Source organism: Ailuropoda melanoleuca, chromosome 13, assembly GCF_002007445.2.
Source record: "Ailuropoda melanoleuca isolate Jingjing chromosome 13, ASM200744v2, whole genome shotgun sequence".
NCBI lineage: Eukaryota > Metazoa > Chordata > Mammalia > Carnivora > Ursidae > Ailuropoda > Ailuropoda melanoleuca.
The window spans coordinates 44,840,372-44,856,310 of record NC_048230.1 but is presented as its reverse complement, the minus strand read 5'-3'; the positions used below and the strand labels follow the sequence as shown (position 1 = coordinate 44,856,310).

At 55.7% G+C, this 15,939-nt stretch overlaps 1 protein-coding gene across 2 annotated transcripts in view; it reads left to right on the top strand.

Annotated features, from left to right (window-relative positions):
* CCDC57 (coiled-coil domain containing 57) overlaps positions 1-15,939 on the top strand; it is a 99,159-nt gene that overhangs the window by 7,498 nt on the left and 75,722 nt on the right. Inside the window, exons 2-7 of one of the 2 annotated variants that reach the window (XM_034641042.1) lie at positions 3,059-3,473; positions 5,484-5,592; positions 10,859-10,960; positions 12,317-12,474; positions 12,590-12,664; positions 13,601-13,621. In XM_034641042.1, the coding sequence (XP_034496933.1) occupies positions 3,067-3,473; positions 5,484-5,592; positions 10,859-10,960; positions 12,317-12,474; positions 12,590-12,664; positions 13,601-13,621 (872 nt within the window). In that variant the 5' untranslated portion in view covers positions 3,059-3,066. The remainder of the gene's footprint in view (positions 1-3,058; positions 3,474-5,483; positions 5,593-10,858; positions 10,961-12,316; positions 12,475-12,589; positions 12,665-13,600; positions 13,622-15,939) is intronic. The other variant, XM_034641043.1, reaches the window with a different exon arrangement.

Here is a 15,939-nt window from a genome sequence, read left to right as displayed (position 1 = left end):
TGCTTTAGCCTCTCCCTCTGGGTCTTGGCAGGGGCATTCTGTCTGCACTCTGCTGCTCCTCTCTAGTGCCAAGTCGCCCCAAGACTGACCAGGCTGGAAGTGAGCCCTGAGGGCTCGGCGCTGCAAGGAGCAGCCATAAGAAATGACAGCAGTTGCCACATGGTGTTGATGAAAGTGTCCCCCGCACAGAGACAAAGGGCTCAGCAAAGCAGGCCGGTGGGCCAGACCCAGCCTGCATTTTCCATGCTCTGTGGCTGCTTTTGCACGGAGTTGAACAGTTGTGACGGACTCCGTGGCCCACAAAGCCCCGAATAATTACCAGCTGCCCTTTACAGCAAGAGTGGGCCAAGCCCTGTGCTGCGTGATTCATTGCTCTTACAGGAAGACCTGCATAAGGGATTAATTCCGATCAAAGTGCCAATGCCAAGAAAATACTGGCTTCACCTGAGAAATCGCCATACTTTTTCCTTACGAAGGTGGTGGGTGCTGCGCTCCATCCTGGTCTTGGTGCTTTGTCCTCCAGCAAGCCTCGGGTTGGGTGCGTTGTCTGACGCGCAATTGTTGCGTGGTCTCCATTGTCCGGTCCTGACATTTATCACGCCGTGTTTTCCTCTTCTACTGTCTGTCTTCTAAGGTTATTTATGTATTTATTTATTTAGCGAGTGCAGGCAGAGGGAGAGGTCAGGAGCAGACTCCCCACCGAGCAGGGAGTCCGACATGGGGCTTGATCCTAGGGCCCTGGGACTGTGACCTGAGCCAATGGCAGATGCTTAACTGGCCGAGCCCCCCAGGCGCCCTTGCTGTCCGTGTTCTAAGCACTGCTCTGCTGAGCTCAGAGCTGACGTGTTTCCACCGTTCCCCGGGGCAGCTTGGCGCACAGCACCGAGCTTCTGCGAAATGCTCACTATTGTTTCTGCGGTCCTGACAGCGTTTGGGGATTCTCCAAACACCAGCCCAGACCATTTTGACAATTTCTCTTTTACTTTTTTCCCCTTTCCTTTTTTTTTTTTTTTAAACTTGTAGCGATAATTACTACCAAACTTCACTTATTGGGCCAGACACCCGTGTAGTGTTGGCGGGGGACTCGCCCCTCACGGAGCATGCTACCTGCACCTGTGAGTTCATTGTTTTGTTTTGTTTTTTCATTTTATTACCAAAATATTATAGTAACGGATTCAATTATGTGGATAATTTTTTGTTGGTGGTTTTTGTTATCAGCACAACTTTAGGAGTGCAACGATACTTCACGTCCCTAAAAATAGTACTGCGGGTTCAGAGAGTGGTCCCTTATGTAGGCATTCTGGAGCTTCTGCGTTTGCTCTGGGCTGGGTGGACCGCTGTGGGGGCCGTGGGGTCTCCTTAGGAGTGGCTGCGTTGTACCCCTGTGACCCCTTTTCCGAGTGTCCCCGGCGGCCTCTGAAACCCTGCCCACTGTCTGTCTCCCCCAGTCCCAGAAGCCTCACCATAAACCACCATTGAACCAGTGAGTCAAGATGATGTGGGATGCTGGGAATTTTCCTTCTTTTTCTTTTTCTTTTTTTTTAAGATTTATTTATTTGGGAGAGAGAAAGAACTCAATCACATGTGAGCAGGGGGAGGGACAGAGGGAGAGGGGAGCCGACTCCTGGCTGAGTATGGAGCCTGATCCCACGACCCTGAGATCATGACCTGAGCTGAAACCAAGAGTCAGTCGGTCACTGTACTGACTGAGCCACCCAGGCGCCCCTGAAGTGGGTCTTTTTCGAGAAGAAAAAATCCCAGGGTGCCTGGGTGGCTCAGTCGGTTGAGCAACCGACTCTTGGTTTCAGCTCAGGTCATGATCTCAGGGTCGTGGGATCAAGCCCTGCATTGGGCAAAAAAACAAACAAACAAACAAAAAACCCCCAAAAACCCACTTTACATGAATCAGACATTTCAGGTTCTTTGGGTTGGTAGTGATACTCACGTGTCACTGCCAGATGCCCGACTCAGATGCCCCCGGCCTTCTGGGAAGGTGCTCTCAGAGAAGGGCTGTGTTTGCCCTGGGGCATCGGCCCCCAGGAGGACCATGGCCCTTGGGCCCGGCCTGCCTACCTTCTGGGCTTGCTGTGTGGCCTCAGGCCTGTTGGCGTAGGTCAGGGCCTAGAGCACCACATGGTTTTACGCATCAGAATCCACCTCTTCTCGGGGCGCCTGGGTGGCACAGCGGTTAAACGTCTGCCTTCGGCTCAGGGCGTGATCCCGGCGTTATGGGATCGAGCCCCACATCAGGCTCCTCCGCTGTGGGCCTGCTTCTTCCTCTCCCACTCCCCCTGCTTGTGTTCCCTCTCTCGCTGGCTGTCTCTATCCCTGACGAATAAATAAATAAAATCTTTAAAAAAAAAAAAGAATCCACCTCTTCTCTGCCAGGTGACGAGACGTCGACGTGCACAGTCTCTAGCACGCCTGGCAGCCCTCGCTAGCTGTCCCCCCACGCATACCCGTGTGGCCCACCCTTGGCAGACACACAGGACCCAGAGCCGTTAGACACTTGTTAGCAGTTTGACAAAGTAGTTTTATGCTGTTGAATCTAATAATTAAAAAATTGGTCTTGGGTATTATATATCTTTGTTTTTAAATTCCGTTTTCCTTTAGTACTTCATTTTTATTGTGTTTTAGAAAAGTATCAGTCCATGATGGACTGGACATAAAAGAGCCAAGGAACCTGTTCCTGAGTCCTGACTCTGCGGGAGCCCAAACCTGCTGCAGGGGCGGAGTGTGGGGCAGGAGGGCCTTGGCTCTCAGAGGCTGGTGGGCTCCAGGGCTTGCTCTGGCTCTTGTCGGTGAGCAAATGGTGTTTCCTATCTTTCCTTCCTCTGCTGCAGGGTGAGGCTAGGCTAGACAGAGCCCTCAAGGTCTGGGCCCTGGGGGGGCCTCCTGTGGCTCTTCAGAATGTGTGACCAGACAGCTGCCTACTGGCCCAGAGTGTGCTCCCACTTGGTGACAGCGATGCCACAGTTGGGGATCTGGGGCGGGTATTGCAGAAGGACAGCTAGAGCCCCTAACCCTGGGCCCTCTGCCCACCTTCTCCCTGCTCCAGCTGCCCCGATGATGCCGCCGCCCTCAGACCAAGCCCTGAGCCAGCTGCTGGCTCGCAAGGAGGAGGAGTGGAGAGAGCTGCAGGCCCAGCGCTGCCAGCTGCAGGAGGCTGCGCTGCAGGACGCTCACAGCCAGCTAAACGAGGCGCAGGGGGCGCTGCGGCGCCTGCAGGAGGACTTCGTCTACAACCTGCAGGTGCTGGAGGAGCGGGACCTCGAGCTGGAGCGCTATGATGCTGCCTTCGCACAGGCCCGGGGGCTGGAGGAGGCGCGGCAGGCGGAGGTGAGCGAGCTCCGGGTGGAGGCAGCCCGGCTGCGACAGGCACTCACCCTGGAGGCCCGGCGGCGGGAGGACCTGCAGCAGCAGCACCAGCTGAAGCTGCAGGAGCACCGGCTGGAGCTGGAGCGCGTCCACAGGTGAGGTACCCCTCGGGCAGTGCGGTGGAGGCCACGGGACACTGGTTTCAACGTTCAGAGTTTTCTCCATGAATTACAAATCTGTATCATTTCCCTAAAAGATGTTAGAGCCCGTGATGGTTTTAATGATGCAAAACAGCTCAGTTCCCAAGCGCAGTGAGCTCCCTTGAGGCAGGTGGACTAAGAAGAACTGGAGGCTGGGGTCAGAGGGTCCTGTTGGCGGGTCCCCGGAAAGCTGCTCTCGTGTCACACACACCATCCTCAGTGGGAGGAGAGAGAAGGCAGGCTTCATTTTAAAACCTTCTGCTGGCCTTCCCCTGATTGCGGGATGTAGGTTTGTGCTGTCACGTTAACTGTCGGGGTGCATCTCTGGTGCGTGTGCGCGTGCGAGCACACAGACGTCAGAGCGGCAGGCAGCCTCCGGCAGGTTCTATTTTCACTTAACACGGGATCCCGAATAGTGTTTCACGTTGTCACACATGCACTTCACGGCACTCGTAGGAAATCACGGCAGTGACGTGTTCTAGACGGTCATTTTCTCCTGAAGACGGTGAGGTGGAAAGGGAAAGCCGCCTGAGGAGTCTGTTGTGTTCTCTCCGGGAGCGCTCACTTTCCTGCCCGCGTAGACACGTCCTGTACACACGGCCCACAACTGCTGGTGGCGCTTTCCCATCCTCCCGGGCGGCCTTTCTTCACCTCACGCACCGAGTTCTGCCACATCCTTTGAAATGGCCTCCCGGCCACGTTTTGTGTTTGCCGGGCCTGTTGGCGCTGTGCACCTCTGACTTCCCGTGGCAGGCCGGGCATGGCAAAGGCGACCTGCCTCGGTGGGCGCTCACGAGCCTCCAAGCCGCTGCCAGCATCTCCGGTAACGACGCTGCGGCGTAGCTCCCAGGGTCCCAAGCGTCGCTGTCCTCGGGGAGGCGCAGAAGCCCGAGGTGTTCGTGGCCCCCGTGCAGGTGCTCCCAGTCCCGATGCCGTGTGCGGGGAGCCTGTCATTCCTGCAAGCAGCGCGGCTCGCAGCGTTCACACCCCAGGCCACCTCCCCAGGGGCCAGGCCAGCATCGCCTGGAGCAGGGACGGGGCTCCGGGACCTTCCCCGCAGGATGGGTGTTGGCGTCTGGCTGCCGCCCGACTCCGCTGTTAAAAGTCGTGCTGTGATGCGCTTGGAGGAGCAGAAGCAGGCGCCCTTGACACTGGGCACGTGGGCCAGCTTGCCTCCGGGGGATGCTGATTTTCTTTCTCACGGCGGTGTTTGAGAGAGTTTAAAGCACCCTTAAACTGCTCTCCGTCTTTCTTGTAAAGTGTCTCCTCACATCATCTGCCCCCCTCCTTTTATTTTTGGCAAATCTGAGATCTTTTCAGCTGTTATTTCTTCGAGTACATGTCAGCCCTTCTCCTTTTCCTCCCATGCGGGGGCTCAGTGGCACGAGCCCTCAGCTTCTGTGACTGTCCCACGGCTCCCTGAAGCTCTGCTCCTGTTTTTCAGGCTGTTTTGCTCTGTTGTTTGCTGGGGTAATTTCTGTTGTTCTGGTTTCAAGTTCATGGAGTCTTTGCTCTGTCGTGCTGTCGTGTCTGTCTTGCTGCTGAGCCCACCCTAGAGGGTCTTCTGTCTGCTCGTGGTACCTCCTAGTTCTCTGTTTCTGTTTGATTCTTTTTAAGTGTTTCTTTGCCGGGAGTTTCTAATTTTTTATTTAAGGGTGCACTGAATTGCTTGTTGAAGCATTTTAAGTAATGGCTGCTTTAAAAACCCTTGTTAGAAAACCTCAATGTCTGTGTCATCTTGGTCTTAGTGTGTGTGCTGACTGCCTTTTCCCGTTCAGGTGGGGACCTTCCTGCTCTCGGTGTGACCTGTGACTGGCTCGTGTCCTGAGCACTTGGGGAATTACCTTGCGAGACTCTGGACCCCATTTCAGGCTCCCTCTGCAGGCAGTCACTGTGTGGTGCAGCACGCAGGTCCCACTGAAGCCGCCCTCTGGAGCTTTTCTCAATACTGCCATGTTTACACAGTGACAAGAACAGCGAGATGGACCAGCAGCGGGAACAGTACGAACACCTGAAGTGGATGCTGGAGAGAAAGCTCGAGGAGCTCGATGGCGAACTTGCTCTGCAGAGGCAGGTAGGGCGCTCCCGCGTGTAACCCCTCTCAGGCGCCTGCCCTGCCCACCACTTTGAAACCAAGTTGTTGAGGAGAAGACGGCCTTTTTGTTAACTGTGTGGTATCCGTGGGATCAAAGTTGAGTTGCTGGAGCGGATTTCCATTCTAGGGTGGCCTGGAGGGATACGGTGGGCGTCCGAACCTCTGTCTCTAGAAACTCCCTCAGTGTTCTCTCTCCTTGCAAATAGATAAATGTTTTCTCCCTTACTTATTTCAGAAAAAAGTATTAAAAAGTCAAAATTTGAGTTACTTACTGTAGAAAAGAGCTGGGAACTGGAAAGAGCTGGGAACTCAGATTCCAGGTCTCCTTGGGGCTGGTTTCCTGTCTCTTGTTTCTGAACATCTTGTCTCCATTATTGACTTGTCAGAAGTAGAATTGATTCAATAGCAATAATGATTTTTCTCTTGAAAAATGAAATATAAGGTGATGGGAACAGAGTTGGTCTGTTGGACTCCTGATGTACCTGCAAGTTGTGGACTGTGGGGTTAAGGGAAGCTTTCTTCTGTGTTGGTTAGCAGCCAGAATTGGAAACCACTGAAGTAGAAAGAGAATGATTAATTGATTTCTTTATTCATTTAACTAATATTTTTTGAACGTGAACCATGTGTTAGGCGTTCTCCCAGGTCCTGGAGTTAGGGTATGAGTACCTGGACCTGCCTGCTCTGGGAGCGAGCTGGCCCTCCATGGGTCACAATGGACACTGAACAGCACGGTCTGTACTGGAACACCCCAAGGCTGTCACCCGCACAACGCAGTAAGGCAGGGTGGTCAGGAAGGGGAGTCGTGAGCAGAAGCCTGCAGGTGTTAAGGGGCATGGAGGGAGTGGTGGGTACCTGCATGCTTAGAGCTCCCGGGGCAGGCGTTCAAGGTTCAGGGGGGCTGAGGGGTAGGCAGCCACGTAGGGCTCACAGGCAGCAGCCCTGGGAACAACACCAGTGCTCTCAGGCTGCATGGGAGGTGGCTCCTGGCCTTCCAGAAGGATGTGTTGTGTAAGAGGGGACTTTTCACACTGGAGTTCAGGGTGGGGAGGTCACAGAGTATGGAACTGGGAGCCTGGGGCATCGTCAAAGGGCAGGCATAGACAGAGGAGCCCTGGGCAGAGCGTTCAATGGGAGGATGGGAGGTGAGGGCCCATCAGGGGCCCAGCAGGAGAGTGGGTTCCCTGGAGCAAGAGAGGAGGGTGGTGGAGGTGGACGTGAGCTGTGAATCGGGGTGAAGTGCTCCTTGTTCCTGGGCTGGACTTTTCCCTCAGGTCAGCGCTTCCCTGCTGGCCCTGCTCCGTCTGCATGACGGCCCAGCCCCCACAGCCTGCAGAACGTGGAGCAGAAACCAAATGCTTCGTGGTCTTGTAATATGTTAGGAGAAAAGAATCTCAGTGATTCTCATGTTCTGGGGGCCCCTGGGGTAAGCGTCTCCTTCCAGCTCGGGTCATGATCCCGGGGTCCTGGGATAGAGCCCCACGTCAGGCTCCTTGCTCCGGGGGGAGTCTGCTTCTTCCTCTGCCGCTCCCCCTGCTTGTGCGCTCTCTCTCTCTCCCTCTCTTTAATTAATTAATTAAATTTTAAAAAAAGATTCTCATATTCAGGTTCCAGTAAGGGGAATTCACGTGACTCCTTATACTTTGTTTTACTTTCCAAAGGGCAAAAAAAGTAAAATGTATGCTTTCAGTTGTACTTCTGTGAGTGTCTCCGAGACCCGCACTTGACCTTCAGAGATTTAGGAATCCCATGTGGATGTATCACCAGGCAGGTGTGCGGCTCCCGCCTGCCTCCCTGGAGAGGGCGGACCAGGGACGTGGCAGATGTGGCCTCACCCTCGCCAGCACAGTCGGGCTGGGATTGTCCTCCCTCAGACTCTGGAGCCCCATGACTTCATCAGCCACTTGGATCTTGCTTGCTGTACCGTGTTGTCCGCACGCTGACCTCGCCAGCTCTTTTGTGGGGACGTGCTTCACCTGTCTCGTGTCACCTCTGCTCTAGGTGCCAGGGCTGGATCGGGTCGCCGTGAGATTTTAGGGTGGGGGAGACAAAGTCAGACACTAACTCCAGGATTCTGCATCTCAGTTCCACTGTGCACCCCCCCCCGTGTAATTTCTGCGTGTCAGTTCTTCACGTGTGAGCCACGTCTGAGGAACAAGCATGTCTACACCTCAGTCCACGTGGCAGATTGACCATGGAGGTCTGTCTCTTCTCTGAGACCACGGGGAACAAGACATGAAGGGACTGTCAGCAGTGAGGACCACAGCAGTGAAGGAGTTGAAAGGGCCTCAGCTAGAGAAGCAGCAGCTCGTGGGTGGGGGGCTCAGGCTTGCGTGCAGTGGGGGCTGGCCTGGTGTCAGTTGGGGGGCTGCGTACGGGGCAGCGTCCCTGACATGTGTACCCGGATGCCACCGGTCTGCTTCCTGCCATGACGGGCGACGTCCGCTGTTGCCAGAGTCCCGCGTTACGTGTTCTTTCCTCTCTGGCTTTTCACGCAGCATGCTGTGGTCAGCACGCTGTTCCTTCTCTTGCCCCATGTGGCTGTACCAGTCGGCTCCCCGCTCACCTGCGGCTGGATGTTTCAGACATTGGGTTGTTTCTAGTTGGAGGCCGTTTGGAGTAAAGTTGCTGTGAAGGTTCTTGGCAGGCCTCCATTCATTTGGGTAAATAACTTAGGGGCAGAGTTTCTGGGTTGTGTGCTAGGGGCACGTTTAACGTGGTAAGAAACTGCCAAACTGTTTCCCAGACAGTTGTGCCATCTTAGCTCCCACCAGCGCCAGCCTTCGATCAGCGTTCTCGCTGCTCTGTGTCCTTGTCAGCACGGAGTGTCGTCTGTCTTTCCCACATAGCCACTTTACAGGGTGGGTCATGGTGTCTGTCCCATTGTGGTTTTAATTAGCTTGTCCCCGATGGTCAGCGTGTAAGCATCTTTTCACATGCTCATTGGCCATTAAGACATGTTTTTTTGTGAAGTGTCTGTTCATCTTTCTTGCCCTTCTTACAAGGTGGGTTATCCGCCCTCACGTGTTGATATGTAAGAGTTCCTTATGTACCCCAGAAGCAAGCCCTTGGGTACGTGTGTTACAACAGTCTTCCGTCCTGGCCCCGGCCTTTTCCTTTCCTCAGCAGTATCGCATGACTAGCAGGTGATTTAATTTTGGTGACGTTCCAGGGAACTTTTCATTGCCCCATTCCCGAATAGGAGCGTGCAGCTGAGACAGGGTTATGAGACCTTTGAGAATTGCCAGCAGCATGGGAAAGTAGCCCTGAGAGAACGATGACTCCTGGGTCAGTGATCCTGAAGCCCACCACTGTGCGCCCACGTCCCGGGTGAGGCGGCAGCTGTGCCTTCACAGGCCTCTGCTTGTCCATGCCGATCTAGCCATCCGCAGGCGAGTTGGTGATCCTGTGACCCCCGCCCTCTGCACAGTTGAGAGCTTGAGCCTGTCTGGACTGGGGTGGGGACAGGCCCAGCCTCACCTCATGTTGTGTCTTAGCGTTCAGGCTCCTGGGGTGCATTGCGGGCCGTCCTGTGATTAGTGCCACCAGAGATGTGTTTTGCATCCGTAACCCAAGAATAGGATGTTAGGAGGAAGGGCCATTCACAAAACAAGAAAGAATTTTGACAATTAAAAATATATTTAAAGAAATAAACTCAGAATATAGATAAAAAAGAAAATCTGGGGGAAAATTTAAGAGATGTGGAGGATAAAACAGGATGTTCAATCCAGCAATCACATTCCAGAAACATGCAGTGGAAAACAGGAAGGGGCAGACTATCGAGGACACGGCCCAGTCGCTTCTCAGGGTGGGGACTTCAGAATGAAAGGCCCGCAGACGCCCAGGCAATAGTGGGAGATGTTTCGGAGACATCTGGGAAACTTCTGAAAGGGGAGAATGGACACAGGGCCTTCCCCGCGGCTCAGCTGCAGTCAGCACAGCAGACCGGCTGTGAGGTGTGAGCGCAGGGCCCTCGGGTCCGTACGTGCAGGTGGAAGGGGGATGCTTGCAGATGCCAGGCTCAGCCGGAGTCTCCCGGAAGTACTGGAGCATGCTCTGCAGCCTGGCCAGTGGCGAGGGCTCCACCCTCAGCTGCCTCCATTCCCTTCTGAGTTCAGACCAGTGGGAACCAAGAGATGGGAGCTGGAGAAGGCTGCCGGGACAATGGGGGCCTGAGCTGAGCAGACTGCCTGGAGTCCCCTGGATTGGGTAGCCCCAGCCACAGGGCCCTGCTGGCAACCTCATACTCCCAGAGTGCTACGCAGGAACGAGTGGGCCTGGGCCAGGCCAGAGCTGGGCTTCCAGACCCCCCGGTGAGGCCGTTTGGGGTGTGGAGTCCGGCAGAGGCTCTTCCCAGCAGGAGGGACGCACAGAGAGGAAGAGGGGCAGGAGTGCGAGGGAACGCACGGGGAGGTGTGAAGGTCAGCCGGAGAGACAGCTGTGCGGCAGTCCGGGGAGCAGCCAGGCTGGAGTGTGGAGGCTGAGGCCTCTGGAGGGGCTGCACCCTAGGAGAGAGGGTCACGCTGTGCAAGTGGACACCATGAAGGAACGTGAGGGGACGGGATGACCTAGGAGAGAGAGGTGGGGGGAGGTCGGAGGGTAACCCAAACTCCAGGAGAAACAGTGGGCTGTCGGTTGTGAACTGTGGTCACCGTTCCCTGGCGGATGTGCAGTGAATATTTTATCGTCATAATAACGTGTCAAGTTTTTAGATTCGGCCTGGGGGTGAAGCTCAGAAGACTGCCTGCTTGCAGAGCCAGGTGTTGCGGAGCCGTGGTCCACATCCTGGAAGGTGTGGATGGGGCTGCCCCGTGGCTGCCGGTCCTGGCAGGGAGCCAGCCGAGAGCCGGGAGACAGGCAGGGAGCAGCCGGAACCAGCTGGAATGCTGCTGGCAGCACTGCTCCCACATGGGGGCAGGGTGAGCAGGCCCAGGGGCCTCTGTCTCCAGTCCCCAGCAGTTCCAATCTGTGTGTGCCCAGTGGACAGGCCCGGTGGCTCCGTGGGTGCCCGGCAAAAACTGGTGGCACCACCTGGGCGATCGGTCGAGGCACGCTGACACCACGGGAGCCCTCTGAGGCAGTTCACGCGGACCGGCCGGACCGTGTCTGCAGGGCTTGTGTCGCGCCTCCATCTCCAGGGACCTCTGTGTCCTGGCAGCTTCGGGCCGCTCGCCTGGTGCTTCGTTGTGGTGGGGGTCTCTGCCGGGGCACCACGGTCTCCTCCCACCACCAGCCCTTGCTGTTTCAGGAGCTGCTGCTGGAATTCGAGTCTGAAATGCAGAAGAGGGAGCACGGGTTCCGGCTACAGGCGGACAGCATGAGCAACGTGGTCTTGACTCATGAGCTCAAGGTGGGGCGTGACCTTCGGGCTGTTACCATTCCCTCTACAGACGTCAGGGGCTGCTCCTGAGCTGCGAGGCCACCTCTGGGCAGGAAGGTGGGATTCACACAGAGGCCTCCCATGCCATGCAGGGGCCACGGGTGACATGCCTGGGCAGTGCCCGCCACGGTGCCTGCTACGTGGCCCCTTTCATGAGGGACAGAGGAGGGCCGGTGCCACCGCTCTGGTTGCCCCAGTCTTAGGGAAAGGTGTCCCCACCCGGGATAAACTGCCCCCCCCCGACCCTGGTGGAGAGGGCCAGCCGCTGGCCTATGTCCTCTGTGAGTACTGGGAATGGCCCCCGGGGGGGTGCTGCTCACCCCCCATTTATAGCCCAGGAGGCCGGGCCGGGCGCTCAGGGCCTGCGTGCAGCTTGTGCACCCATGGGGTGCAGCATGGCGTGCAGCATGCCCTCAGGGCCTGTGTGAGCGCGGGTTCTCTGATGCAGTAGCCCATATGCTGCCAGGGCACACGCGAGCTGCGTGCACAACTGGCCTTTAGCACGGAGACGGGGGCCAGCCTTGAGGAAGCGGGAGGTTGTGCAGGGGAGGAGGAAGCAGGGAGGACACGTGGCCTGGCCCTGCCACCCCGATAGGTTACACCTGCGGGGGCATCCAGCAGGTGTCAGGAAGAGAGACCCCGCCCTAGCGGTCAGGGAGGGCCCCTCCCACAGGCCTCCAGCCTTCCCACAGTGCCACAGTCCAAGGGGCAGCACTCGGCCAGCCAGAGGCCCCAGGAATCCTGGCAGTTCTACGTGGCCCGCATGCAGGCCAGGCAGCTCCCAGCCCATCCTCACCTCCTGGCAGGGACACCGGTTCTCCTGGAGTGCCAGTCCGCATCCTCTCAGGCCCTGTCTGGCCCCTGTGCATGAGTACCCCTGACCATACTCCTGCAGGAGCCCTGCGCCCTGCCAGCCAGGGCCCAGGCTGCCCTGCAGTGACCTGCAGGAGGCCACGTGGGGATTTCTGAGAGCCAGGGGGGAGAGGGCTGGTGGGACGTGCGGGGCCATGCCCTGCCCCACCTCCATCTGCCGCCTGGCCGGACAAACCCGTGAGCACCTCCCCCGGCGGGCGGCGCGGCTTACGCGCGCAAACCCATCACCGCGGCCAGCAGTTCACGGCCGCGGGTTGAGTCCGGTGTCTGAGCAGTATTCACATGGGAGCCAGGACGGACGCGTGGGCCCTGTCGTGGGGTGCAGCGTGCCCTCGGGTCGCGGGGCGTCGGCGTCGAGGGCGCCCTCCCTGTTGTGCTGCTTCTGGAGTCACGCGTTCTTCTCCCTGCTCGGCTCCAGTTCTAGCCTCATTTTGAATTCTTCATCTCTTGAAGGTGAAGCTGTTGAACAAGGAGCTTGCGGCTGTGAAGGAAGCCGCCGCACAGGCCGCGGAGTCGCTGCGGAGCGCCGAGGCCAGCAATGCGGGGCTGGAGGGAGAGCTGCGGCGCAGCGGCCAGGAGCTCAGGGACCTGGCGGCCGCCAAGGACGCGCGGTGCGGGCCGGGCCTGCCTCTCTGGGCGGGGGCTTCGCCTGTGCCGGCCTGCAGGCCGCGGGGCGTGGCTGCGGGCCCTGGCCTGCTCTTGTGGCTAACAGTTCCTCCTCTTCAGGATAAAGGACTTAGAGGGCAAGCTTGACTGTGTGCAGCTCTCCCGAAAGAAGGAAGAGGAGGCGTTCAGGAGGAAGTGAGTGTTCCTGGCTCCTGGCCTGGCCGCTGAGGTTAGGTCCAGGCAGGGGCTCCCGCCAAGCGGCGGGCCGTCCGGCCTGTGAATTCCCGGCTTTGGGTTTGGGTCTGCTTCCATGCTCCATTCAGGATTTTCTCGGTGGTAGTTAGGCTTTTTAGTGTCTTAAGACTTTTTTTAAAAGACTTTTTAAGGTTTTATTTTTAAGTCTTCTCTACACCCAACGTGGGGCTTGGAGTCAGAACCCCGAGATCAAGAGTCACGTGCTCCACTGACTGAGCCAGCCAGGCATGCCCGGTGTTTTAAGACTTTTAAACTTAAAAGTTTTATTAACCAGGCGGCGCCTGGCTGGCTCAGTCGGTTAAGCATCTAACTCTTGATTTCTGCTCAGGTGGTGATCTCGGGGTCGTGGGATCGAGCTCCACATCAGGCTGGCGCTGGGCACGGAGCCTGCTTGGGACTCCCTCTGCCCCTGCCCAGGCTTGAGCACACGCACGAGTTCTCTGTCTCCAAAGAAAAAAAGAAAAGTTTTATCGACAGTTCATCGCTTTTAGACTGCAGCAACAAATGTCACTTTGGGGATACAGTCACCTTTCATTTCTGCATGACTTTGGCAAAATAATCCTGCTCTCCTGCTTGTACATTCTGTAGATTCTCAAGAGCCCCCCTTCTTCCTGCCAAAATACTTGTCTCACCCCTCAGTGTGGGCTGCGTGCCCCACACTGCCGGGGGTCAGGGGATGCCCAGCACGTACATGGCACGGCACCCCCCAGGCAGGGACCCTGAGAGAGCACGAGGTGGCCCACCCAGGGCCGAGGGTGTGGGGGAGCCCGTGCCCTTGGGAGCAGCCCGGGCCCGGGGTTAGGTGGGTCCCGGAGAGCCTGAGGGGGCAGCGTCCCCTGTTCCCCCGCCACAGGAGTCACCCTCTTCCTTTTCTAGAGAAGCACCAGGATGGTGGTGGTGAGTATGCTTGGGAATGAGCCGGCGAGGGTGGGGAGCACGGGCCATCTGGGGCAGTTCTGTGTTTTCTGGCCGTGACGTTTGTGCGGTCTGCACACGCTGAGGAGAAAAGCTTCACAGGCTGTCCGTCTACTGCTTCTTCACCTGGAGTCAGACCGGAGCTGGGAGCCGTCTTCCAGGCCACCATATAGGTGCCGTCGGCCCGTGTACCCTTGGCCAGGCCGGCACGCGGGAGCTCGGGCGGGCGTCGTGTTCCTGCTCCTGCTGGGGGCATGAGGGTGCCACGCACATGGCAGGATGTGGTCCAGCTTGGCCCCACGCAGGCCTGTGGTGCCAGGATGCGCAGTGCCGGCCGGCCTTCGGTGAAAACCGTGTTCCTCTTCATGTCCACAGCTGGAGCCTTTTTCTTTTTAAAATTGTATTTAAGTAATGTTTACATCCCGTGTGGGGTTTGAACTCGTGACCCCAAGATCAAGAGCCGCACATTCCACCGACAGAGCCAGCCAGCCACCCCCAAAGTGTTCTTATTCATACACTGAAATAGTTGAAAATGAATATAATTTTTAGCATATTATAAATATTGGCATTAAGTAAAACTGTTCAGGGGTGTCTGGCTCCTCAGTCAGTGGAGCACATGACTCTGGGTCTCGGGGTTGTGAGTTCAAGCCCCATGTTGGGTGCAGAGATTACTTTAAAATCTCCAAAAAGAAAGAAAGAAAGAAAGAAAAAAAAAAACTGTTTGGTCACTCTCTTTATTTATTTATTTATTTATTTATTTTAGAGAGCGAGAACATGTGTGAGGGGGAGGGGCAGAGAGAGAGGGAGAAAATTTCAAGCACACTCCCCACTGAGCAGGGAGCCCAGTGCGGAGCTCTGACCCAGGACCCTGAGACCGTGACCTGAGCTGAAATCAATCTGATTGTGACGGCTAGTGAAACGAGTAGTTCGTTCGTTCTTTCTTTTCTTTCTTTCTTTCTTTCTTTTCTTTTTCTTTCTTTCTTTCTTTCTTTCTTTCTTTCTTTCTTTCTTTCTTTCTTTTTCTTTTCTTTTCTTTCTTTCTTTTCTTTCTTTCTTAAGATTTTATTCATTAATTTGAGGGAGAGAGAGCACGAGCTGGGGGGAGCAGAGGGAGAGGGACAAGTAGGCTCCCTGCTGAGCAGGGAGCCCGATGCGGGGCTCGATCCCAGGACCCTGAGATCATGACCTGAGATGAAGACAGACGCTCAACCAACTGAGCCCCCCAGGCGTCCCATCATGTATTTTTTATGCTTCAGAAATTTGAAATCAGGGGCACCTGGGTGGCACAGCGGTTAAGCGTCTGCCTTCGGCTCGGGGCGTGATCCCGGCGTTCTGGGATTGAGCCCCATATCAGGCTCCTCTGCTATGAGGCTGCTTCTTTCTCTCCCACTCCCCCTGCTTGTGTTCCCTCTCTCGCTGGCTGTCTCTATCTCTGTGAAATAAATAAATAAAATCTTTAAAAAAAAAAATTTGAAATCAATCTCCTTTAACAACAGTACACATACTTATATAAACTAGAAACAGTGAAATTTGCTGGGGTAACAAGGCTCTAAATGTTCTAAAAGGTTTCTAAGTGAATGTATTCTGATAATTACTTGCACATAATTTACAAAACACTATAATATACTATAAAATTCAATAATTAAGTAAACTGTAAGTCTCCTTAGAAATGCCCCCCAACTGAGGGGAGAGGGTCCCCCCATCAGTTTGTGAGCACCTGCGTGGGGCTGGCCACCTCATCACACTCATGGCCAGAGGGCAGCTGGGTGGGCTTTCTGGCAGCATCCGCCAGGCTTTGGACGGCTTCCAGTTACCTGCCAGGAGCCACCTGCCACCTTGTGCCCGGCATGACTGTGCATCACGTGCCTGCTGGTAGCTCTGTGGGAGCAAAGAGCTGGTAGTGCCTGGCTCGGTCAGCAGGATCATTCATGTTCTCTGTTCCAGAAGTTTGGGTAAGATGCTTTTCTAAGACTTATTCCGTGACCGTTATATACACCTGGTGCCCTTTTGCTTAGTGACAGCGTGGGAACCCCTTGTCCTGAGAAGCTGGGAAACTGGAAGGTTGTGACTCGGGGAACACGTTCGCCAGCATGATATGTACAGAGCAAGATGCTTTTGATTTTATCACAAGCTTTACCATTTCTCCCTAAAGCCTGAAGCTTGCAGACTTAGTTTCCATTTAGGGAAAGTGCTCAGCAGAACCCGCCCTTGCTGTGAAACCATTGGCTGGTCAGCTTGCTGTGCAAGAATGTCTCACCATGCTTTTCTTTTTTTTTTTTTTTTTTTTTTTTTTTTTTAAA